Raw genomic sequence first — 25748 nt, forward strand, 5'->3', positions numbered from 1 at the left:
CTCATGAGGCAGCACAAGGACGCCGAGCGACAGGGGCTTCCCTCACGCTCAGGGGAAACGGAAACCTCTCTCCTGCCCCACAGCGCCTCTTCCAACAAACAGTGTGCGCGAGGCCGCGCGCTGCACCGAGGCCGCGCGCTGCACCGAGCCCACCACGCAAAAACGTCAAACGCAGACCGTAGGCGCACATCCAGCCACCGCCCCGATAGAGTGGCCGCCGCGCGGGGCCTTTTATAAGCACATATTTATCCCCACCCCCCCCCCACCCCCCCGCTTCCACCGCGCATGCGCCGTGCGTTCTCTCCCCGCCCGCGGCGCCCTGTGACGCGCGGCGCGTAAACAAAGCGGTGCACGCCGGGAAGGGGGAGCCGTTGCGCGCAGGAAGAGGCGGCCTCCATCTTAGGCGCTGGACGCGTCGCGGCGGCGGCGGGATGGCGGCTGATAGCCGGGAGGTAAAAGGTATGTGGTGGTAGCTGTGGGGGTAGTCGCTACGGCCTGAGCAGGGGGGATAGTTTGGGTCGGGGGTGGACCTCTCCCTGCCTGAGCTGTTCTCCCTTTAGGGAGCCTATTTGGTTGCTGACTCTGGGCCTTCACCCTGGGAGATGTCTGTGAGGAGAGCGGAGGGGCGGCGGGGTCGGGAAACCCGTTTTGAGGAACCTTTTTATAGCCTTCAGGCGTGGCGTGTGGGAAAATACCCCCTGAGGTACCGGAGGGGACGGAGCTACTGCGGCCGTAACGCTGGGTCCCTGGCGGCTGTGGGCCCACGGCGAGGAAACATGGGGAACCGCAGCGGAATGAGTTGGGGGGCAGTAAGTTTATCGATATAATCCATGAGTTGCCGCTGGGCAGCTTCTCGCAGAAAACATCTGCTGCCTTTTATTTCTGCTTAGATCCCTAGTCGCATTTTCTGCATAATTTTTTTGCCAAAGGACGTAGTTACTTTAGCAAGCTGGCACTGTTATATTGTTTTGGTGATATTTTTTTTTTTCCTCGGCTTTGCACAGTCGATTACGCTTTTTGGGCACTGTGGGTTAATAAGTTGGAATTAAAAGAATTTAGTGTTTCCAGGGTGATGTGTGTTCAGAACGCTCAGGGCTGCTTATGGCTGTATGTGGAAGCTGAAGTGATCCACCTGCTGTATATGAGGTTATATGAATCCGTTGTTGCAAAATAGTCTATTTAAGAAGTAACAATTTTATATGTAGAATACTGCTGGATTGTGCTTAATGCAGGTGATAATATTATCAAAAAGGTAAAGGATCACTGTGGTGCTGTGGGTTTCTATGGAAGGCCTTTCGTGTCAAGTTTTTCTGCAGCATAGATGTCCATAAAACGTCAGAGTGGCAAAAGTTTGTTGTGCCTAATATTTCTTATGAAACTAAGTCACGTGGAAAATTCCCACTGGATTTTGTTAGAGCTGATAAACAAGATTATTTCTGGTGTTTGATTCTTGAGGGTATTATTGTAGGACTGGTGGGGTAGGGTGTGATCAAGTTGTGTTGAAACAGACATGAGCTTCCACTGTGGATGAGCAGTGACAAGGGAATGTTTAGTGTTGTCGTCTGTAAATTTCTATTCATATCATCATTTCTATCTGTGAGCTTTAATTTTTGTGTTGTTTTTTTGTGGTGGTTGAGGTTGATCTTTAATTGTGGTCAAGTCATGAGTAACGGGCAAATATTTTATCTTTCATATTTCATTTTCTGTCTTGTGAAGGGCTGATTCTAACTAAAAAGCAGGTGTGATTGCACATTTATTTGTAATTAATTTATTTCTCTTGCAAATGCGATGTTATTTCTATGCTTCTTTTTGGAAGAGAAATGCTGTTCTACAGCTTCAAGGAAGTGGAAATAAATCTGTTTTAGTTTGAAATTGCTTGGTCTCATCCCCTCTGTTTGCCAAATGAGATTCTTGCTTGGACCCTTCCATGAATAGATCTAACTCTCATGGCCAGCAGAGGAAAAAAGGCCTCCTCAGGTTACTTTCCTGCTGTTTCAGGTGAGTTAAATTTGTTCATGAAAGGATCCAACACACCACAGAGTCCACAAAAGATGAGTTGCAGGAGAGCCAAGTTGGGAGTAATTAAAAGGACTCATTTGGACCTTCGCCCGTCAGCAGTGATGAACTGTAAGAGATCTGTCCTCTATTGTTTTTCTTCTTTTTCTGTATATTTCCTGATGCTTACCTTGATCTCTCTGAGGTGATTTTGCTCATTGGGTTGAACAGTCACCGTTCAGTGAGTGGAGTCATCCTGTCAAAGTCAATAGTAGTATAACTGATGTGAGTGAGAGATGGGAACTCTGTGTTCAGGTTGCCCTTTTTGCATCACCACAATGCTAAATAAATCTAAAAAATATATATTTTTAAATAAATCAGATAGATGCATCTACAGAGCGAACGGGTAGTGACCCTTCCTGCTTCCGTCTTCTGAATACTTTTTTGATATTTCAATTATAAATCAGGCCTGTCTCACCTGGAAAGGATTTATCAGAGGGTATAGCGTATTCCAGAGACTTGCTTATTCCATTAAACTTTGATTATGTTCTCCCTTATTTCTGAACCATCTGATACATGAGCCTTAACATCTCCGGACGCTATTGCAGCAGCTAGATTAAATGTAGTTTACTCGAGTGTGCTGCTGCCTCACCAAAAAGGAGACAAAGTTAAGGTTCACTATGTATGGTCTGAGATGGGCAATATGTTTGATATTCCAAGCCTAGTGCACCTCTTTTTCACTAGTCTCCAGTAACAGAATCTTCTGCTCTTAACTTGCCTAGTTGTCTGTGGGACAGCAGAATGCAAGCCAGGGAATTGCAGCCTGTGTTTAGCAGTTGCACAGCCATGAATCTGACCCTTATTTCTCATCAGTAACAGCAAGAATATTTGATGTGGATATATAGGTATACAAACTACAAACATAAAGCTCTGTTCCTGAGAGAATTGTCACAGAGTTTCTTGTTATATTTCAATGCCCTCTAACTGTGAACTGCCAGGGAAAGGCTTGATCCTCCTCTCTCTGCACCACTCTCTTTGAATCACCTACAGCAATTGTGCAGTTCAGGGACAATTTCTGCATTCCTTTACAACGCAGAATGTGGAGAAAAGCCAGCAGGAAAGCTGGCACACAGGCTGACTTCAGATTGACTGTTAGGTAGTAGAGATACAATCCTAATACTAAGTTTTATTTCTGGTGTGGATTGTGTATTTTTATGTCAAGCTGTAAAACTTGTCCTGTGGCACAGCTCAAAATTTTGAGATAGGCAAGTTGCCAAACTGTGGAGGACTTCGTTTGCTGCTTTACCCTGAATTCAGCCAGCGTAGGAGTCCTTACCCACTGCTTTATAATATTGTACAATGCCTCTTCTACAGATACTGTCAACTAGTTGAATCCTTGGATTTGCTCTGCTTTCCTGAAGACAAGAAAATGGAATTGATCATAGTAGTATAAAGTGGAAAGAAGTAAGAATTGCAGAGTTTAGGAGAACAAATATGAGATTCTGAAATTAATACCTATTCTATTACTTTTCACTTTACATGCTTAGACTTAGCCCACTCATGAGAATATAGATCTGCTGTTTTATAGGTAATGAATCCTTCTGCCAGAATTGTCATGTATCCCTATTGGTTTCAGACAAATTTAGACAGAGTCAGAAATGATGACAGGTTTTAAAAGTGATGTGACCAAGTGTGGCCATTTACTGCTTCTAGCACAAAGTTTCTTAGACTTTTGCTCTTTTTATCAAGGTGAATTAATTTGGTGTTTTTTTCAAAGCAGCTCAGAATTAATTATGCAGTAAATAGCTACTACTTTCCCCTTTGTCAGTGGAGTGACCTAGCTTATGTTCTTGTTAATTTGCCCTGTTACATGTTTTCTACTTGTAGGGGGACCTCAAAATTCGCTCTCCTAACCCAGCAATTAAAAGAAAAATACCAGGGTGGGAGGAGAAATAATTGAAGGTGCAAGTTCTTCAGGATTTTGGTGAGGGAGGTCCCTTCTCTTTGCTTATGGCACTCAGGCTATCTTGACATCTCCTTTTTTCAAATTCTGTACAGGCTTTTGTGTTAAGCTTTCATTTGTAGGTCAGCTTCTCTGCAAAGCTATTGTGACATGGGCCAACTTGGACCTTATTCAGAGGTTTAAATGGATCTTGTGATGTACTTTATTTCTTGTATTGATTTTGCTTGGTCCTTCCAACTGAAATTGTGGAAATAAATCCAGAAGACGTTAATTTTTGCCTTGTGGCAGATCTGTAACCTGAAAGAAAATGGTTTGGTTTGTATTTGGTTTGTAAATATTAGTTCTACTGTAGTTTACATCTTCAGACTTTTTATAGTTGGTTTAAAACTTTTTTTGGTTTGTTTTCAGATGGTGAACTCAATGTTCTGGATGACATTTTGACTGATGCTCCTGACCAAGACGATGAGTTGTATAACCCTGACAGTGAGCAAGATAAAAGTGAGAAAAAGGGTAGGTGACTTTGATAGTGGATGTCCTACAGGAATGTAAATGGTAAGAAACATCTGTCTGAGTCAGGTTGGAGTCTTTGAAGTAGCAGGTATTGTGACCTGATTCAAAGAGTTCCAAAAAAATCTTTATTTCATGGGCATCTGCTTTTTAACTTGATTTTCCAAACAAACATTTAATGAGGTTTCCTTTTGTCTCAAAAGCAGTTGCTGAGTCTGGCTTGTTGTGAACGTAATTTCTGTGAGAAAATGACGGCATATTTGGTTCAGTTAAGTGGAAATGGACCAAGGGGATCCCAAAGTCTGATTCCAGCTCAGTTGTTAGTCTGGCTTTAGGCCAATCCAGTAAGCATTTGATGTAGCATTTCTGTTTATAAAAATTTGGAAAGCACCTACCAAAGCCTAAAGCAGGGGTGTCAAACTCATCTTGACTGAGGACCACAGCAGCCTTGCGATTGCCTTCAAAGGGCCAAATGTAACTTTGGGACTGTATAAATATAGGAGTTGTTTGACACCCGGGCCTTAAAGGATTAGTTGCTCTTTTAAAGTAATATATATATGTTTTAGGCATCCACTGTTTTGAGTGTTGTCACAAAGCTTAAAACTGGAAGATGCTATGTATGACTGCAATGTGGGAATTACCAAAAGCAGAGAAAGTAGGAGTCTCTGCACAGTTTTTAGTTTTATGTACAAAATAACATTGAACTTGATATCCCTTTGTATTTAAGGTTCAAAAAGAAAACCTGACAGGATGGAAAACGCTGAAACCAAGAGACAAAAACCTGTGCATTCGTCGAGACAGATGATGCCAAAGCCTCCTAGTTCATCAGTTAGCAATAACAAGAGAATAGTGAGTACAAAAGGAAAGCCGGTATCGGAATACAAGACTGAGGAGTATCAGAGATCTGACAGAAACAAGCGCCTAGAGGGCGATCGAAAAACTCGGATGTCGAGCAGTTCCAGGGAACCCTATAAAGGACAACCAGAAAAAACTTGCATGAGGAAGAGGGATATTGACAGAAGGGCCAAGTCTTCTACACCAGATGCCTCAGAGGTATTAAATGTTCTCGCTGCCTTCTAAATTAAACAATTATATGAGGCTTTTATAAGGCACATTCTCTTAGGACTGTGTGTGCATCCTGACAATGTTATATGAGCGCTGATTCACTTTTTCTTTAAACATCAGAGAATCAGGCATGATGTGGATAGAAGACCAAGCAGATCCAGCCATTCTTCTAAAGAAGAGGTGAACTCTGAGGAATATTGTTCAGATCATGAGACTGGCAGTAGCGGCTCTTCTGAACAAGGCAATACAGAGAATGAGGAGGAAGGAATGGAAGAAGAGGAAGATGATGAAGGGGAGGAGGATGAAGAGGTAGAAGAAGATGGGGAGGAGGATGAAGAGGAGTATGAACAGGATGAGCGAGATCAGAAGGAAGGAAATGACTACGACACACGAAGTGAAGCCAGTGATTCAGATTCTGAATCTGCCTCTTTCACAGATGGGTCAGTCAGATCTGCGTCTGGTTCAGATGCATCAGGTAGGTACCATCTAGCCTGCTAGTTTGAAATACCTGGCCCTTGAAAATTGGGCTACTTGGAAATATACTACTTCCTGACCATGTGAAGAGTAAGGCTTAATATAGCACAAGTCAGTAAGATGTTAATTCTGAAATATCATAGGCAAGGCAAAATTGTGCTGCAGAGTAGTATTACCTTATACCAGAACTGGTGGATATCAGGATTACTGTGATGAAGATTTATATTGTTCTTGATTGCCTTGTCTTTGCTGTTCAATGCTCAAACAATGTTCAAACATTAGAGTTAAAATTTTCTTGGATATCTTAGAATCATAGAATTGTTTATATTGGAAAAGACCTTTTAAGATCATTGAGTCCAACCATTAACCTAGCACTGCCAAGTCCACCTCTAAACCATGTCCCCAAACACCACATCTCCACATCATTTAAACCTCTTCAGGGATGGTGACTCTACCTCTTCCCTGGGCAACCCGTTCCAATGCCTGACAACCCTTTCTGTGAAAAAGTTTTTCCTAATATTTAGTCTAAACCTCCCCTGGGGCAACTTGAGACCATTTCCTCTCATCCTATCGCTTGTTATGTGAAAAAAGAGACCCACCCCCCCACACACCACTGTGGCTTAGTTTCCCATATGGTTGATTTTAAGCTGGTGTCAAGCTGTTCTTTGTTCATCTAGGTGAGCGACCAGGTAGACTGGTGTAGTAAAAGCACTGTCTCCCCAGGGAAGGGTAGTTGAACCCTAACCTAGTGGCTGCCTACAGCACGGGAAATCTAAACCTAAGATTAAATGATTAGTTATTAGGGAGAACTTGGAAAAAAAGAAATGTTTTAAGCAGGAACTAGAAACAGATACTTTGCAGTTATATAGCTGGTCCTAACTTAGAGATAGGAACTGTTAGTGAGGTAAATTCTGCATTGTTTGGAGGATTTCAGTCTCGCACAAACCCACCTTTTGAGCGTAGCTGAACTGTTGCCCCTTAGTTGTCTTTGTACAAGCAGACATAAAGGGCTTGGATCAAGTAAGCTTTGAAAAACGTGATCTCAGTATTGCTGTACAGTGGAGAAACTCTGGTATACTTTTGGTTTGGGCTGTTTTTTTTTTGTTGAGGTTGGATTTTCTTAAGAAAGGTGCTTGCAGTTCTGTTAAGATTTCTCTTGTGTACCTTCCTTGTCTGAAATCTTCATGGGTGATCATCCTGCTTAACATAACGCCCTTTTTTTGACTCAGCTCTGCTGTTTGGAATTAGAGAACAGAAAGGTGTAACCTCTAGACAAGTTATGCTGTTAGATTGTTCTAAAAAGCTCCGTAGTATAAAGTAATTATTTTGAGAGTGAAAATAATTGCCTGTGTGCCACGGTGTTTTGTTTTCATACCTCTTGCCATTTTCTTGAGCTTGGAGCAAACAAGCCCATCACAGAATGTTAGGGATTGGAAGGGACCTTAAAAGATCATCTAGTCCAATCCGCCTTCTGGAGCAGGAGCACCTAGATGGTGTTACGCAGGTACTCTGTGTTGCAAATCTGGCTGAAAACTGGAGAGAAGGCTGGAACCACCTTTACTAAAACACCTAGGAAATTAATTCTGTCTCTAAACGTTGTGCAGAATTACTAGATCAGTGGTGTTCATTTTGTGAATGAAGAGCTTGAGTAATGAACATTTGCTCATACTGTGTGTGATATTTTTTGCAACTAGAATTTTCACATGAAAACCAAATGCTAACTGGACCATTAAATATGTTATTTTCCTGCCTGAGTACTTTAGTCTTGATTTTACCTACCACTTGTTTAAAATATGGTTTTTATTTGTCATGGGTTTTTCGCAGATGAGAAAAAGAAGGAAAGAAAGAGAGCTAGAGGTATCTCTCCGATTGTTTTCGACAGAAGCGGAAGTTCTGCATCAGAATCGTATGCAGGTATTCTTTCCTTTTATTGCATGTCATCCTGACTTGTGTCAAATCTTAATGTGTAATCTAAAATGAACATAACTGTCTGTAGAGATTTGAGGGGTATATTACTTTGTATAATTTGGTATTGACTTCTGGCATGTTGTGTGTAGATACTTTTGGGGGGAAGTAGGCTTTCTTGTTACTTTAATGCTCTTCTGTTGCTTAAGTGGAATTTTCACTTTTTTTTTTTAAACTTGGAAGATGATGATTCAGTGACTAGTTTTCTGAGTAGGAAATTGTTCAAATACTATTTTAAAAAAACAACCAACCAAACCCAAACCAAACAACCCAAAAACAAAACCAAAAAACCAAAACACTCGTGCACATTGAATAGTATTTTTTGTGTGTGTGTGTGCGCGTCAGGAAGCATAATTTGTCATGAATGAAAATTGTATGTGACAAGGCTGTAGAAATTGTATATTATCTCTATTAAGGCTCAATCTGAACAAATGTACTTTGGCTAAACACAGGTTCAGAAAAGAAGCATGAGAAATTATCATCTTCCGTTCGTGCTGTCCAAAAAGGTATCATTTAAATTTGAATTTTTAATGCATGCCCCATAGCAAGCCATTGTCTCTAATCATTAAATTACCTGTAAGTAGTAATGTTCCGATATAAATCTGTTTGAGCACATAATTGTTCTGAGCATAACAAATGAATCTTGAGCTGCTCTTGAATGTCTTGAGAGCAAGATGCAAATAGTTCTGTCACTCCTTGCAGAGGTAGCAGAGCAAAAAATGAATTATTAAATCTGAAAAAAGGAACACCTTAGCCTCCTTTCTTGGATGACTTGTGTTGTTATGAAATGTTACACAGTATTTGTACAAAGATTCTTAAGCAAGGAAGTGAGTCCTGTATATCGGAACATCACTGACTCATGCTCATTTTATTTTATTTTTTTCTTTACTTGACTATCTAAGTTTTAGTTTTGATTTGGTTTCCCCTGGCATTTTGTGCTCTATGGCTTAGGCTTCAAATTTCAAGTTGACTGGTCGACTGTGATAATAATGTAGGTGGGAACTGGGTGGGATACAGTGTAGTTTTGAAAGAAGCAAACAAATATCTACACTCAAAGCAACATTTTTGACAACTGTAAATATATACAGTTCAGCTTACTAGACACTTTTGATTTTTTTCAGACCAAACAAGTAAACTTAAATACATTCTCCAAGATGCAAGATTCTTTCTCATCAAAAGTAATAACCATGAAAATGTATCACTTGCTAAAGCAAAGGTATGTTGAACTTTCTTCAAACTGATTGCTTTGTTTTCAGACACATCCCCTTTACTGTAGAAAAGCGTTTTGATATATGCATTATATATCAATATAACACATACCATCACTCAGATTTTGGTAGAGACAAGGATGAAAGCTGCTGCTCCATGATTCTTCAGGGGTTGCAATGCTGCTTCCAGTGTAGCCTGGAAAAGTTTCAAGACCATCAATCATTTCTCTTGACAAGAATAGAGTTAGAGAGGCCTCAATCTGTTGGATAATGCCCTAGGCGAACCTACTCTGGGAATGTTGTGATGGCATTTTCTCCCTTTCATCGGTACCTGTGTGCATATTGCTGTACTGTCAGCAGCTTCAGAAGGTGGTTTTGGCTTTGGGTTCATGCTATAAAAGTAATTTTTTTCAGTTGCTTCAGGGATCTGAAGCCTTATTGCAGAAATGTATGCCTGGCAGTGCTGGTGTAAGGGAGGTCTTTGGGGGAATTCCAGAGCAGGGGAATTCAGCTGCGAGGAATGGCACTAGGCCGTTCTGGTGGTTTTGTTTTTGCACATGTTGTTTGGAACAGCTTCTAGAGAAAATAGCTCATTTGCTGTTATACAATATACACAGAGTAGATAATTGTATCAATGAAGATTTTCTAGCAATAAACTGATTAAATGCATCTTAAAATTCCTAGACGGGTTTGGCTTTAGGTCTGGTATATGCAGTGAACACCATTCTGACTGCTGTTTGCTTTAGGTCTCTAGAGGAGTACATATTTTCTGTGCTTCCAGGCTTGGGGCTGCAACAGTAACCTTATTTCTAAAGTTCTTGGAGCAGATGCGTTGTTTCTCAGTGTACAGGCATCACTGCTTTGCCTTTGCACTTCCTGAAACTGGCTCTTGTGTCATGCCAACGTAGTAAGTTGTTCTAGTTCATAGCAGGGCTTGACAAGCAGCCTAGAGCAGTATACAGCTGACTGACAGCTAATACAATAACTGGAAAAAACAGATAGCTCTCTGGTGACTCTAATGAATTGTCAGGGTCAGGCAAGCACTAATCTGAGCACAGAGTAGGACATGAGAACATGTCTTCAAGAAAAAAGGAAGGGGAGGAACATTTCATCTGGTAGCTCCTAGGTGGTATTCTGAGGCTGAAGTTTGAACATCTTAAACCAACATAAACTTGTCCTCTGAGTTTGCCCAGAGAGGTGGATTAGGGAGCTGATCTTGCTGAAGAGTAACACAGCAAGCTGGTAAATTGGTAGCTCAGCTTAGTTGATACCCTAAACTAGACTGGATTTTGTTGTGCATGGCTGCATGTGGGTGGTGAAAAAGAAAAGGTAAGGATTAGCAGGTGAGGATGTGGGAGGCTGGACAAACTGCTTGGAGTTGTCTTGCCAATTTAAAACATCGCTCTGGTGGCTTTCATCTTTCTGACCTTTCTCTAAAAGCGTTTTAAAGTCTGCAAGCTGTCTTTAACAAACCTGTCATACAAGGAAGCTTACTGAAGTCTGCATGCCCACCTTTCTGTATAAATGCTGCTGTTTTTTCATAATTTATGTATTAGATAATGCATGAACTCCCAAATACACTTAAAACATAGACTAAAAATACTAAAGACAGATATTGTCATATATCTGCCCATGATTGTCATTACAACTGAAGCCATACAGGTGGTCTAAATGCATCTCCAGTGTTCAAAAAAAGGTTGAAAGGCCAGTGCTTTAGAAGTTTTATCATGGGGTAGGCTAAAACTCTTTTCTGAAGGAACTGAATTTAGCAATGCCTTTTGCTTTCCATTATCTTTTATCCCAGAACACTTGTTTGGTCTTGTTTTTGTCATCTATAATATATACTTCTGTTAGCTAAATCACTTGAGGTTAACTCTTATACTTTGTTGGTGGGGTGGGGTGGTGTTGTTTTTTTTTTTTTTTTTGTCTTTTGTTTTAGGGAGTATGGTCAACACTTCCAGTGAATGAGAAGAAACTTAATGCTGCTTTTAGATCAGCGAGGAGTGTTATTTTGATCTTTTCTGTAAGAGAGAGTGGCAAATTCCAAGGTAAGAGAAAGTGAGCTATTATCAAGGTAAGTGAAAGTCAGTTTTATCTGCAGTAGCTTTTCTGTTGTGTCTTTGTTACAATTCATACTAAATCCTTTAGGATTTGCAAGACTGTCCTCAGAGTCCCATCATGGAGGATCGCCTATACACTGGGTGCTGCCTGCAGGAATGAATGCAAAAATGTTGGGAGGTGTCTTTAAAATTGACTGGATTTGCAGGTAAATAATTGTTCATTTATGCTGCTGTTTAGTAACAAAGCATTATAATGTAATTTCTATGTATTACTCACCTGAGTGCTGACATCTTCCTTTTGAAAACTTGATGCAACCAGTGATCTGTCCTCTAACTTCCCCAAATTCACACCACCATGTTACTGAGTTTGGAACTCAGGTCTGTACCTGACATGCACTGTAGAAAATACTGGGTTTTTAAATGTAGACAAATAATTAGAGTTTTTGATGTGTATTTTTTTTTACACTTGATTGTGCTCCTTCACTGATTTCTTGCACTGAAACCAGAAGACCATATTCTGAAGTCTTTGAGTAGAAACAGCTGATCACTTGGATAGACAGCTGTGGATAACAGGGCAAAACTCCTGTAAGGACAGTTTTGTCTTCATCTGACATCTTGGTGGCTGGCTGAACAAAGAAAATGCTACTACTCTAAAATAACATATGAAATAGTACACATATTGCATAATATATGGGACATGAGCAGTATGTTCATGGACGTAACTGAGCAGGTCATAGAGAAAAGGTTTTAAACCTCTCTTAAGAAAACAGGCTGTGTCTCTCCTGTGAGATAAATTGCATGGTTGCATAAGCAGTTGTGCTGGCAGAAAGACTAAATACAGGGAAGGTAGTGCTTTGAATTATAGAAAAATCTAGGTTGGAAAGCTTCTCCGGAAGTTGCTGACTCCAGCTCAAAGCGGTTTTAGCTTTGTAGTTAGGTCACATGCTCAGGGATTTGTTTCAGCTGCTACCGTGAGCTAGCACCTCACATAGAGATTGGTCTGCATGTTCAGGTGGTGAGATAATAAGCAAGCATGATCTCAATATTGTACAGAGACAAAAAGACCTCAGCTCTTTAATAAGATAGGCTGTTGTAGGATGGACTACACTAGTTAGTTTTGGAATAATTCAAAGTGAATTCATACTAATTCATTACTAATACATAATATGTAGTAATACATTAATTCAGAGACTTTACAGTTAAAAGGGTAAGAGGATTTTTCTATATGTAATGTCCTGCTGTATGCATTTTTAATTTTTTGTTGTACAAAAAATAGAGGTGAAACTATAAATTATGCCACTTGCATATTTAGGCGTGAATTGCCATTCACTAAGTCTGCTCACCTGACCAATCCTTGGAACGAACATAAGCCAGTAAAGATTGGACGCGATGGACAGGTTTGTTAATTTTTCTTTTCTATAACCCACATCTTATAGTGCCTGCTTACAGCTTTGTATGTACAGAAGATTTGGAATCTTTTTAGATAGGTTACTTGCAGTTCTGTGACAAAGGCACTCAGGTTATTTTGAATGTTGTTGGGGAAGAAGGAAATGGAAGACAACATGTTTTTGCAAGGGCGTGTAGTGAAATGACAAGGGTTAATTGCTTTAAACGGAAAGAAGGCCGATTTAGATTAGCTATAAGGAAGAAATTCTTCCACATGAAGGTGGTGAGGCCCTCGAACAGGCTGCTTGGAGAAGCTGTGGATGCCCCATCCCTGGAAGTGTTCAAGGCCAGGCTGGATGGAGCTCTGAGCAACCTGGTCTAGTGGAAGGTGTCCGTGCCCATGGCAGAGGATTTGGAACTAGAGGAGCTTTAAGGTCCCTTCCAACCCAGACCATTCTGTGAATCTGTGGTGCCAGTTTTATTGGCATTTTTGTGATAAACAGTGTTTGGTGCTTGAAAGCTATGTGGTTTTTTGAGTTTGAAATGTAACATGCCTTGCATTATATGGTGTGCAAACATCTATAGCATCAGTTTTCAACATGTTCTGATGTTTCCAGCTGCGTTCTGTGTTGCACTTTATCATCTACTGTATTGCTTAAGGCATTGGTTCTACCATTATGAAGTATATGCTAAGTGAATTGTACGTGGGGTGGCTGTGTCCTGTCAGACATAAGAGTGCTGCTGTCATCAAGTAGCCCAGCATCGACTAATATACAGAGTTATACTTTCTTAGGCCAAGATGGGAGGCTGCTTAATCTCCCTACTGTCTGGAAAATATAAACTCTGTGCATTATTTTGCCCGTAGACAATGGTTTGTTGGGTAACAGAAGTAAAACGGTATTTTCTATCTTGTTTTTAATTTAGTAAAAATTAAAAAAAATCAATCAACTTTTTTTCTGTTACATGATTAAGGAAGTGGATTTTCTTTTTTAATGTTTTGTTCTCTTCACTGTAGAGTTCTGAATGTGGGTTTTAGTATTCTTTTGTAAAATTGCTGTACTGTTAGGGACTGGGCAAGCATTGTCTGATGCTTGCTCTCCCTGCTTTTCAACTCAGATTGTTTCCCAAAGTGGTTGTTATTTATCCATTTACATTTTGTGTGACCCTGAATGGATCCCTCTTCTGAGGATGTATACACTGACCTTCTTGCATTTATGACATCCTTTGGGAAGGTGTTCCCCAGGCCTGCTAGACACCAAGTTGAAAAAGCACTTTTTTGGATTGTTTGGTACCTGGTTGCTGCTAGTTTGCTTTGGTGGCCCTGAGTTCTTATACCAGGAGAGGGAGTGAACGAATTGATCTGTGTGCCTCTCTCTTCCAGGCAACTTGTGGTGTTGGACACTCCCGTTGTATCCATCTTGTCCCATGTACCCCATGTATTCCTCGTTTATTCTAGGCTGAAGAGACCCATCCTGCTCAGTCATTGTGTGTAGGAATTGTTGCCCTCATTCAGTTACCCTTGGTGCCCTGCTTTGAAACTTTTTCTCTTCTACTGTCTTCCTTTTTTAAGATAAAGAGTTCAAAACTGCACCCGGTATTTAAGGTGTTTGTGGAACATGAACTTCCATTGTGATATAATGTTTTTCTCATTCTGTTCCTTTCCTAATAATCCTGAACATGCAATTTGCTTGTTTTGACTGCTGTCAAGCATTGAGCTATTGTTTTTTCTGGACCTATCATAGACTGAAGAACTCATTTTTGAACAGTAATAGACAACTTCATCAGACCGTGGCTTTATATATGAAGCTGGAATGGATATTTTCCTACATGTGTCACTTTTCTCTCTGTAATAGGTGATAATTTTCTTTGTTGAAAAACAGTCCTCTGATTTTGTAGCGAAACAGTGATGTGGCCTGTATGTCTCATGGGAAGATGTGGTTGTGCCAAGTTTTGGACTATTTTATGAAAGTTCTAAGTAGTTCCTAAAGAGTGAAAGGTAATGTAAGTGAATTTGCTCTGTCTCTAGCGATACTGAAATCATTTCCAAGTGTATTTTATTTTTTAATGTTTGTTGTCACTGTATTTCGGGAGAGTTACATTTCTTTGGTTTATAAACAACTACTGAACTTCTAACTAATTCTAGGAAATTGAGCCGGAATGTGGAACCCAACTTTGTCTTCTCTTCCCTCCTGATGAAAGTATTGACTTGTATCAAGTCATTCATAAAATGAGGCACAAGAGAAGAATGCACTCACAACCCCGATCAAGAGGACGCCCATCCCGTCGAGACCCCATTCGGGATGTGGGAAGGTTAGAAACGTTCTTTGGACTGATAATAGGCACATGTATCAGAATAACGTGATGGAGGAATATGATTCGTCAGAGCTTTCCCTGCGATAAAGAAGAGAGAAAATCCTCAAATCAAGCTGCATGGACAAGTTTGTGGCTTCATTGAGGATTTCACATGGTTCCCCAGTCTGTCATTTTTCAAGAGGAAAATGGGGATCTTTCCTTTTGCAGAAAAAAAGCTCTTAAAGTGCTGTCTAGTTTAGACTAGATCATTTCTTGAGATAATGCAATGTGTAATGCTAGCTGTAGGTAAGCTTGGCTTGATTATGAGCAGGCTAGATGGAGAAAAGGAAATATTTATATGCCAAAAATGTGTTAATATCTTGTAAAAGCCTTTTCTTTCAGGTGTGTCTCTGGAGATAAGCCTTATCAAATATGGGACTTTTATAAGGATCACTTAGAATTTTGCAGAAGATGCCGCCTCATTTTGGGGATAAAATATTTAAGTTATTTTGATATTCAAGAGGAGCATTATTGGGACTGTTTCAAATTTTGTCACCGTGATGTGTTAACCCCATTGCCAAATATTCTCTAACATGGTAACCACTGAATTCACACATCTTGCTGAGCTTCTGCCAACAGTAGGTTCTTTCCAAAAGGGATCAAGTGGCCCTTGGAGACCCGGCAACAAACCAAAAAGAATGGCTGTTGCTGTGTCTGTTTATACAACCTTTCCAGATGCTGGCAGTACCTGTGGACTTAAAGTGTTTTTAGAGGATCGACATGGTTATTGATCACTGCTATATGAACTTAACATCATTTTCCAGAGAAAAAAAGGGGGTTTAACTTGTTACAGGATTGGAGAAGTCTTGACAAAGAACTGATATTGGCCATTCTGCCAGACACCTTTTCCCCGTGTAGCCACTTTGCATACAGACTGATGTATGGTTTGGGCTGAAACCTTTGGTTAGGTTTCCTCTTTGTGGAAACATCCTGTGGTAGGTACAGATACCCAACAAGAGTCCCCATTTCCTTGAGCTTAAAAAAAAAAAAGGACACTGTAACAAGTAGGTAGGAGGAAACCTGGCAGCACCCCCCTTTTTTGGCTTTAAAGGACTGAACACCGAGATGCCTTTTGAAGTTAAGCTAAGAGGTTTCCAGTGCAATACAGTATTTACAAGTGAAGGTTTTGCAATGGACTGCAAACTATACATTTAACACCACCACACCTTCTCAAGCCTGCCAGGGCCTCCATTTATGTGTGTGGCTTACAGCTTAAAGTCAGTAGTTGGACTACTATATGAACTGTTTCTATCATATTTTATACCGGTCGTAAATGCACTCTCAAAACTACAAGAAAGCGGTATGTTTATTCTTTACACCAGCTTTTATTTTCCTTGATCTGATTTTGCTGTAGATGCAAATGTTTTAGTTTGGGGGCTTTTTGCTCATAGTAAAGAATCTGCTTTCATTTTAAAAATATTAGTAACTGGGTATGGTGGGCTTTAAATACTGAAGTTGGGAAGGGGGAGGAGAAATGACTTTTTATAAAACTAAAAGCTACATGAGCTTATTGCTCAGTGAGCAAATTGCATAGTAATTAAGCAATTTTAGAAAATGTTGATTTCTTGTCTTTGTCGTAAGGAATTATATTGCTGGGGTGGGGGTGGGAATGAATTTGCAGCTGCTTTGTCTTGAGAAACACTGTTATATTAGCATTGGAGTCTCCCATTAATGTTTATGTACCTCGATGGAACAAAATCAGCAGTCAGTTCTTTAATAAACATAACAGTCAACCGGAATGTAACTCTTTTATAAGCAAGCTTCCTCCCTGAGAGCGGAATTCTTAAAGATAGCATTTTTCCGGAAAAGAGCTGGCTGTGTTGAAAGAAGCCCCAATTATTTTAATTAGGACTCTTAAGCATTCTTAAACTTTCTCTAAAAGGCATGAATGAAGTGCTGATAAATTGCCTAGAACAGAAGTTGTTAGAAGTAATATTATCGACCTACCCATTTAGAAAAGCTACAGTGAAAGAGTCGATTTCACAAATCATGCAGAGTTCTATTTATAAATGTTATAGAACTAAACCTTTTACCCCGTAGCTAGCAAATACAGCGATGTCCATGTCTTCTGACTGTAGTGATACATTTTGCCATCTATTTTCACTGTCTTTAGTGCTGTAAATTCTTCCATTATCCAATAGGTTGTTTAAAAATGTAATGTGAAAAGTGTGATGTTAAAGCTTAAGTCTGAATTTATTTTAGGCAAATCTGTTACAGTTTGTTTGGTATGAAGGTACAGTGGGGTAGACTTCCTTCCTTAACTATCAAAGCTCCTGTAGCCAGAAAGTGACAGTGGAGGGTGTTTAATCAGACTGTTGTTCCTGATTATTTGAGTTCAAGTTTAAAGCTGTAGAATGTTTTGAAGCAGCTGAATTCAGAATGATTAAATGGAGATCCTGGGCAGCTCAAGCTCTTCCTGTGAGGTATTCTGCTGTGACGAATACTCCAAGCAACCTTGTTTAATCTCTGATATCTAATTTGTGTAGGCGTCGACCAGAAGATTATGATATTCATAACAGCAGAAAGAAACCAAGGATTGACTATCCCCCTGAGTTTCACCAAAGACCAGGTTAATATCTTACCATGAAGATTTCTGTGCACCAGTTCACAAGTGTTTTCTCTTTCAGTGTATCGTCATAAGTAAAAGAGTAAATATTGTTATGACTAGGATAGAAAAAATGGGACTTGTCCCAGGTGCTGCCTGCTGGTTTAACCCACCTCTCGCACAAGTTGGTGACACTGTTTTGCTGCATTGAGGGAGAGAGCTGAGTTACTCTAGACAGAACCCTTTCAAGAACCTCAGAATTGTTGTGAGTGATCCTCTCAAGCGTTTTATTAATGTGGGCTAGTTTGAAATGCCTGAGGACACAAGAATTGGTTTGACCTACTTGTCAGTGCACAAATCATCAAATTAAAATGTTCACCAGAAGTTTCCAACTGGGAAAGTCAGCTGAGAGTGCCTGACTAGCAGCCTGTGTTTAGAGATGATATTCAATTATGGTTTCAGAGAGAATTTTTTTTACAAGCTTGAGATGAGGGAAGGGAGGGGGAAGTTTCACTGCATTTTACAAGAGAGTCTAATGGTGAGTTTGAGAAAGAGATTTTATTGTTCTCTGGAAAGAAATGTTTGCTGTGGTAATGCAGCAACAACACTAGTAATATCGCAGATTTTTTTTTTTCTTTTCAGAAAGCAATTCTAAAGAAAATGTCACGAAGTTGTAATCTACTGAGTCTTGCTTCACTGCTATTACAAATACATATGCCACTCCTTCAGTAGCAGATTTCTAAATCTTTCTTAAGAACCTACCCTCATTTGTTCAGCTGCACTGCAAAGCCTGTGTTCTTGGATAGAAAAAAAGTGGTGTTACTGCTCCCTGGCTTTCCAAGAGCCTTGTTTATAGTATAGAACAATTGGGTTTTTTTAAATAATGAAGCTCGGAAGCATTATTCTATTAACATGCCTTGTGTTTTACACTATTTTACTGAGCTCTTAAAAGTTTACTTCCTGGGATTTACCAAAGCTGTAACAATTCTTCACCCTATGGGGCTTTTCCAGATGTTTTTTAGGTTGCTCTTAATTTTCTCTCTAACATTGTGTCCAAAATCTATTAGGAATCAGCTCTGAGAGTTGATCAGATGAACAGATTCTGTTGAATACAGGGCTAATAAGTAGTTGCAGCCCTGTGCTGACTACCAAGGGACCGTACCCTTCAAGCTTGTGGGCACTCCGCATTCATTTGGCTAAAATTCAGGTCTTTATTTGCACAGATAACCCCTTGCATATTTGTACTGTGTGAAAGTTCCTATGGATATATCTATATTATATTTTTGTTACCATATTATGCTATTTTTCTGTACTGTCTGCAAGAAGTCGTAAGCTTTTGAGAGTTATCTTGAAACCGAGGGTAATGCTAGATAGATACAGCTTTGTAACTGGCACAAAATGAAAGGATAGTTTCTAATGCGTGTATTTTTTTAAGACTGTTGTCATGAGATGGTAAATTGAATTAATACTGCTTGATGTTCAAACAGGGTATATAAAGGATCCCAGATATCCCGAGATAGACAGGTAAGGTGTGTTCATGCTATTCATTTTATGCCCTGGTGACTTGTCTTTATGGATAAATTGGATTTAGTTCTACAAATTTTTGTTCCCAACAGACGATTTTCAGGAGTTCGACGAGATGTATTTTTAAATGGGGTAAGTTGGTGCATGTGAACTTTTGGAGAACTTTTTATAATCAGCTTTCAGCGCTTCCAAAGAACACACATCACAAATATTAATATTACTGTCTTTCATTTTAGTCCTACAATGATTACGTGAGGGAATTCCACAACATGGGACCACCACCACCATGGCAAGGAATGGTTTGTGTCTTGTTGAATTCACTTTTTCTCTATAAAATATGGCTTTTTTTGTTCCCTGCTGGAGGAGCCTAGAAAGTCGGATCTGCGTTCAACTCTTCCCTTTTACTGAAATGTATCTTTGCTGTAACTACATAAAAATTTTAGGGTAAAAATTATTTATATCAAGTATTTTGTAATCTGCTTAGCTCTTGACACTAGTCCAGCATTCTAGTAAGCCATATGGCAGCAGGAATCTGACTTGATTCGAACCTATGAGAAACTGAAAGCCCTGAGGAAACAACAGAGCACTCCTTTAGCCCACATAAGAGAGTGTGATGAAATTCCGTATTCCACTATATACTCATAGTAATTGGCTTTCTTTCAAGCAAAAAATGCATCAAAGAGGTGGACTTGCTGCAGAGGCCCGTGGAACAGCCTGACATACTCTGGTGTTACGCAGTGGCTTGCTTTTGGCTGTAGCAGTGACACGCAGGAAAACAGCAGAATGTACTGCACAGCAGAATCAGAATAAGTCTTGCTGTTTTGCAACCTCCACTGAAATGCACTTTTTTTCCCAGTCAGATAAGCACATGTACAAGTACATATGTATAGCACTAGATACGTGGAAATTAACAGATAATTCACTCATGCTTATATTCAACTGTTACTTTGCCTTCCATTTGTCAGGAGGAATGGTCATTTTAACTAGTTACTTTGGTTATACTTAGTAATTCTGGCCCTGAGGGTCCTGATTTCGAATAACTATAATGAGTCTTCTGGCTCTTGTCTATAGTGTGAATGAGCAAAAGGCATCACCAGATGTGGAGATGCTACTATAGCCTCTCATCTTTATCAGCTGAAACACAACTCTGGTTTGTCATCACTGAAGGAAGTGAACAAAGTGGTCATACTGGGAGGAAACTGGTTTTACAACCCAGCTAGGTCTCCAGATACTACCCTGTTTTCTCCCCCTCTTACCCATTCTGCATGCTGTCCAAGTAGTCATCCTAAAATCCAGCACTTCCATGTATTTCATTTTTGAACAACAGCATGGCCAGAGATGCTTTGGTAATATGGGAAAGCAAGGCCTTGCTGGTTGAAAAGATGGAAGAGCCAAGAGCTGTCTTGATTTAGAGAAAAAAAAAATCTGCTAGCCTTTTGTCAAATAATTTTTCTTGCCAAGTAAGTTTGTTCATTTAAGATAGGGCTGTTCCTTATGTATATATTCCTAAAAAGACTTGTAAGAGGTCACTAGTTTGGATGAAATTCATATTCTACATGTGTAGATCTTAAATGTGGTTGGTTTGATTTTGATTTTTTAAGTAGCCAGAGTTTATCTACTGTATAACTTTGAGGCAGATATATTTGGGGTTTGAAGAGGCTGTTGGCCAAACTTCCATGAAAGCAACATGAAAATATTCTGCTATTCAGTTAGGAGGCTGTGATTAGATATTTGGGTGTCATGTTTTCTATCTGAATGAAAGTAACCTCTGCTCTTAATTCCCAGCTCTCAGCCTTGCATGCATTCCCTTGTTTGGGTGCACTCAGCAAACCTCCTGTAACTTTTCTTGTAGCCGCCATATCCGGGTATGGAGCAGCCACCACACCACACTTACTATCAACACCACGCGCCTCCACCTCAGGCTCACCCTCCATACTCAGGACATCATCCTGTACCACATGATGCAAGATACAGGGACAAACGAGTAGTAAGTATCCACAAAGACAGAGCGGGGCGGGGTGCGGGGAGGCAAGTATGCAGGCCGGAGGGGAAGCAGAAGGAATTTGGTACAGATGTAGCCTAACCTGAGATTTGTTGACTTTGAAAATACAGGTTTTAAAAGTGCAGTTTAGTTTTCCTTGGAAAAGTCAGTTATTTAGATCAACTAGAGGCTTCTGGCATCTTTGAGAAGCCTCTCTAACCCAGGTGATGTAGAAGTGCCAAATTCCTAGAGACTGAAGTGTTTGCTTAACATGTCTTTCAACTGTTTTCCATGTGAACTTTTCCTGCTGAAGCCCACTCTGAATAAGGACACACCTGTGATGTTACTTGCACTCATGCACAGCAAATTACATTATCAGCAGAAAAGTTTGTGTTTTATAACTTTACGGGCACATCGAAAAACACAGCAGATGATTACATATTTTCTCTTAGCTGTTTGTGAACACTGCTTAGCTTTCGGTTCTGATGCTGGTATCTGGCATTTGAACCTCAGCTTCTGCACAGTGGAAGCACAGACACGGTGCAGCCCTGAAGATGAAAGAAGAAACTTGTGCTTGTGGATGGTGGACGTGTTTGGTTTTTTTTATTTTTTAAATACTGGGCTTTCCCAAGAGTTGCAGCCAGTTCTGTGGATAAGGGAGGGTGTTTTAATCTGGGAAAGAAAATAAACAGCTATCCTTTCATCACAGCACGACTATGACATGAGAGTAGATGACTTTCTTCGACGCACGCAAGCGGTTGTCAGCGGTAGGAGGAGCAGGCCCCGGGAGAGGGACCGAGAGCGGGAACGGGACCGTCCTAGAGATAACAGAAGAGACAGAGAACGTGACAGAGGTCGTGATCGGGAAAGGGAGAGGGAGAGGATTTGTGACCGGGACAGAGACAGAGGTGAAAGAGGTAGATACCGAAGATAATCTATCTGGACCCTGTGCTCACTTGAAACAAACAAACAAACAAAAAAGCTTGTATTTTTTGTGTGTTTACAAGTAGTACATTTTATTTTCAGCTGTCTACGTAAAGTTCGTTGTGTAGAAGGATTTATAAGAACCCTCTCTATTCCAAGCATGCAGTGAACTATGAACTGGAAAAACTCAAATCGGCCAAAAATAAAATGCACAAAGCTGACACGCAACTTGATGTTTCTGTTGGAGCAGAACAGGAAACAGCTAAGAATGTAGATACTGATTAATTCTCAATAAGCATTCATCTACTTAGTGACTTCATTCTCAGTTTTTGAATACTGATGGATAACTGCCTTTTTTTGTTTGGTGGGTTTTTTTGTTTTTTTTTTTTTTTTTGCTTTGTTGTTTTCTTCCTGTAGTTTCACATGGTTCAGTGGGAGAATGCTGCTATCAAGTATGCAAATATTGAAGTATGATTTTTTTGACTGTATGGTAGTGTTGTAGCAGCCTTTTGTTCTTTTTATTTCCTTCCAACCTCCTCCTGGTTTTTAACCCTGTCTGTAAAGTCAAGTGTTTTTTCAGTCTTCAATGATTAAAGCAATATTAAGAAGACACTATTGATATCTAATTTTTAACCTTTTTTTAAAAATCTTCCCAAGTTCAGTAACACTTTGGTCAGTTCTCTTGTCTAGTCTCCTCCTAAAATGTACACGTTGCTTGGAATGTTCACAACCTGCGTGTGTGGAACTAGAAAAATATTGCTGTATTCTACATTGCTACCATTTTTATATATATATATAAAAATAAATTGGTAACTGTTCAAATGATTAAAACTCCAGGTTGGGTTTCTTGGGTCTTCTAAGCCTGACAGCTTTGATAGATTCTGTCAGTTCTAGGGAATTATTTTTGTTCAAAAATAGTTTAAAGGGTCTTGTGATAGGTGAAATTGAAGGCTGAATTTAGGAAAAGGGTGACTGAAATAAAAGGTAATTTCTTTTCTGTTTCAACAGTGAAGTAGCTACTTACAGCTCCCGCAGATAATCGGAGTTATTGAGGCTTTACATGTTTAATTTAATCAAATGATCTTTGAGCTATCAATAGGCTGTCCTCAGCCATAGTCATTCTTGTCTGCCAGGAGTGCATTAGTCCTGCGACTACCAGACTTGTACCCCATCTTCTTTGTAGTGATTACTGTGTCAATTGTTATTTTTCTTAACTAGGAATTACCTGATTCTACATGCTGATGGTAAAACTGTGGAAAAAAGGCAAACTCGTAGTGGAAGTTGTTTAGTTTCTTCAGCAATTTCCTAGTTTGCAGAACTTGTATGGGTAGCACGTCATCAGTGGACTTCTTCATAACCTTGCTTCAGTACCTTCTCGTGTAACAAACCCAGGTTTCACATGTGCTTCCTCCAACACCACAGAGCTGAGTAGCTGTAGCTGTTTCTATAAACTGCGAAATGCAGTTGGCCACAGTGTGACAGTTGTGGAAATGTTTTTGAGATCTGACAGTAATATGGGCTTTGAGTAAGTTATACAGAGAAGAAGCACTTCCTTGAAGTAACTGCAGAGCATTTTCTCTGTCCAGCTTTTTCCTGCTATCCTGTTGCTGTGCCCTGTGTTATCCTGATGTGACCAGTGTCTACTGTTTACGTTGGGAGCTTTGCTGGCCTTCTGACAGAACCAACATCCTCAGCAAGTCTTTGGCTTGCAGAAGCTGGACAGTGGGTGCTGTTAGTGATGCAGTGTGCTATAGAGCTGAACCTAGGGACCCAGCTCTGTGAACCTTTCACATCTGGGCCCTAAATGTCATGCTGTTCTGCTTTGCTTTTTATGCATATGTCTGCGTATCATTCCATCATCACCATAGGAACAGTGTACCAGAACTGGATATTACCATGAGAAGCACTTTTAAGAGCTGTGTTGTTCTAGCCCCTCTTTAGTTTGGAAGCAATTTATTAAGCTTTTGTATGAAGATATTTAAGCAGCCCTGAAGCTGAAGTTATTGACAATGCCAATAAAAAAGTTAACACAGTAATTTTACTATTAAAACAAATCTAAAGTGTTTTCTCAGCCTGTTTTGTTTGAAAACAATTCTGCAGCATTCCAGAATACAGCACATATCCATTAAAATTTGAGCAAGTTCTTTCTTGAGTAAGCTGGCATGGCCATGGAATAGGCCTTACCTGGAACAGGAGAGCTGAACTAGCATTGTTCTAGTAAGCTTTCATCAGTAAGCGCACCGTGAACAATTTCAGGAATTCTGCATGTACTACCATTCTTTTCTGAGCCAAGAGCAGCATTATTTTCCCTCCCTGCATTTCAGGAAAGGCAGGGTACTATTGCACCATTCACATATGTGATGTTACTTGCTGGCAAGTTCCATCTCTAGAGGTTTTCGTACATTTCTCAGGTAATGTAGCTCAGAGGCATTTGTGGGTTAAGATGGGCAAACTGCTGCCACACAGAAGCTGTTTTCACACCCCTGTAGTGCTGCAGCAGGACTGATGGCCTGTGCAGCATGACTGTAAGCATGTACTGAATGGAAAAGAGAAATGGTTCTCAGAAAAGTAGTTTCCCTGCTTGTTTTAGGACTCTGGTCTCTGCTCACCCCCCAAATAGTGCATTTGTAAAAAAGTGATGATCCAGCCTTCACCAGCCACTTGCAGCTCCCAGTTTTTCATCATCTTGGCTGGTTTTGGCAGCCTGTGACTTTAGCTGTGCTGACCAATCTGGAAAGAGCTATTACAGGAGAGGGCAGATTTAAGGTGAGGAGACTACTTTCAGATTTGGGGGCTCACAGTACAACACAGGCAAGGCTGAATTTATGAACTATACCAAAATAAACTTGAAATGCTAAAGCAGCAGTTACCATTCTAGGAACCCCATGTGATCAGCTAACAGGGATAAAGCAACTATAATTGAGTTTGATTTATGCCGGAAGAAATTTGCTGGCTAAGCAGGCAGCTCTACCCCACAACAGCTTTTCAGCACAACTCAATTCAACAGGGTGCTTCATGATAAGCACCTCCTAATAATTTTATTCACCAGGGAATATGCATAAACACCTTGCTGAATCAGCCTAGGAGGTGAAAAAGCACTGGTGGGAACAGGATGTCTAGTCTTTCTTCCTCTTTGCTATCCTGCCACATCTCCTACAGCAAAATAAGCAGCATTTGACAAGAATGAAGACAGCAATGGCTGCACAGGTGAGCAAGAAGACCAGAACATCCAGGCAGTGGTACTGGTACCAGGTGAGATGGTGGGCGGCTGGTCTCAAGTGCTTTGCTCCTTTATGACGCATGACAAATTCAACCCAGAAGACGGCTCTGTCCAGAGGCTTGATTGGCTGATCGTGGTGTATCTTGGATAACCTTAGAGCGTTTTCCTTATAGCTGGAGAATTTAAAAAAAAGAAAGGAAACCAGAGATTTGTCACCAATTCCTGCAACAACCCATATCAACCCATTCAGCAACTGACAGTCTTCTTGAGGAAGGTAAACAGCCCTGCTTTTGCTTTCATCAGTGTTACTTAAATCTATTTGACACTGATCAAATCTACTTCTATCTGCATGAAGCCATGAAGCTGGGTTGCAAACAGTAACAGACAAAACCAATCTTCTGCAAAGAAGAGTTACTCAAAATTATTCCAAACACTCCTTTAAAAAAAGCAACATGAAAACATTTGCAGCATTTTTTGTTCCAGTATAACCTAAGGATATTTATAACTCAGAAGCCAAGAGAAAGAACTGTTGTGGCTGCAGACAGAGGAGACTAATACAAGTAAAATTGTCAGCCAGAG

The 25748-nt window shown here is 40.2% G+C and overlaps 2 protein-coding genes across 9 annotated transcripts in view; one reads left to right on the top strand and one right to left on the bottom strand.

The window, feature by feature from the left end:
- Positions 1–340: 340 nt before the first annotated feature.
- On the top strand, positions 341–22780 carry YTHDC1 (YTH N6-methyladenosine RNA binding protein C1). Of its 4 annotated transcripts, XM_071807891.1 has the most exons (18): positions 350–459; positions 1999–2127; positions 4367–4468; positions 5193–5518; positions 5651–6005; positions 7829–7918; positions 8422–8475; positions 9091–9185; positions 11117–11225; positions 11326–11443; positions 12550–12634; positions 14767–14933; positions 17462–17544; positions 19008–19044; positions 19137–19176; positions 19281–19343; positions 20897–21031; positions 21735–22780. In XM_071807891.1, the coding sequence occupies exons 1-18, from the start codon at positions 432–434 to the stop codon at positions 21957–21959; spliced, it is 2241 nt and encodes a 746-aa protein (XP_071663992.1). In that variant the 5' UTR covers positions 350–431; the 3' UTR covers positions 21960–22780. The 4 variants fall into 4 exon arrangements, with proteins under 4 accessions (XP_065692752.1, XP_065692753.1, XP_071663992.1 ...); XM_065836680.2 differs by lacking the exon at positions 1999–2127 and having other exon boundaries at positions 341–459; XM_071807892.1 differs by lacking the exon at positions 8422–8475.
- LOC136100994 (UDP-glucuronosyltransferase 2A2-like) overlaps positions 21927–25748 on the bottom strand; it is a 29273-nt gene continuing 25451 nt past the window's right edge. For 4 of the 5 annotated variants that reach the window (XM_065836682.2, XM_071807894.1, XM_071807895.1 and 1 more), the window contains one exon: positions 22292–25342. In XM_065836682.2, coding sequence (XP_065692754.1) covers positions 25066–25342 — 277 coding nt within the window. In that variant the 3' untranslated portion in view covers positions 22292–25065. Of the gene's footprint in view, positions 25343–25748 lie in introns of all 5 variants that reach the window. The other variant, XM_071807896.1, reaches the window with a different exon arrangement.

This window comes from Patagioenas fasciata, chromosome 4 (assembly GCF_037038585.1).
Source record: "Patagioenas fasciata isolate bPatFas1 chromosome 4, bPatFas1.hap1, whole genome shotgun sequence".
Taxonomy (NCBI): Eukaryota; Metazoa; Chordata; class Aves; order Columbiformes; family Columbidae; genus Patagioenas; species Patagioenas fasciata.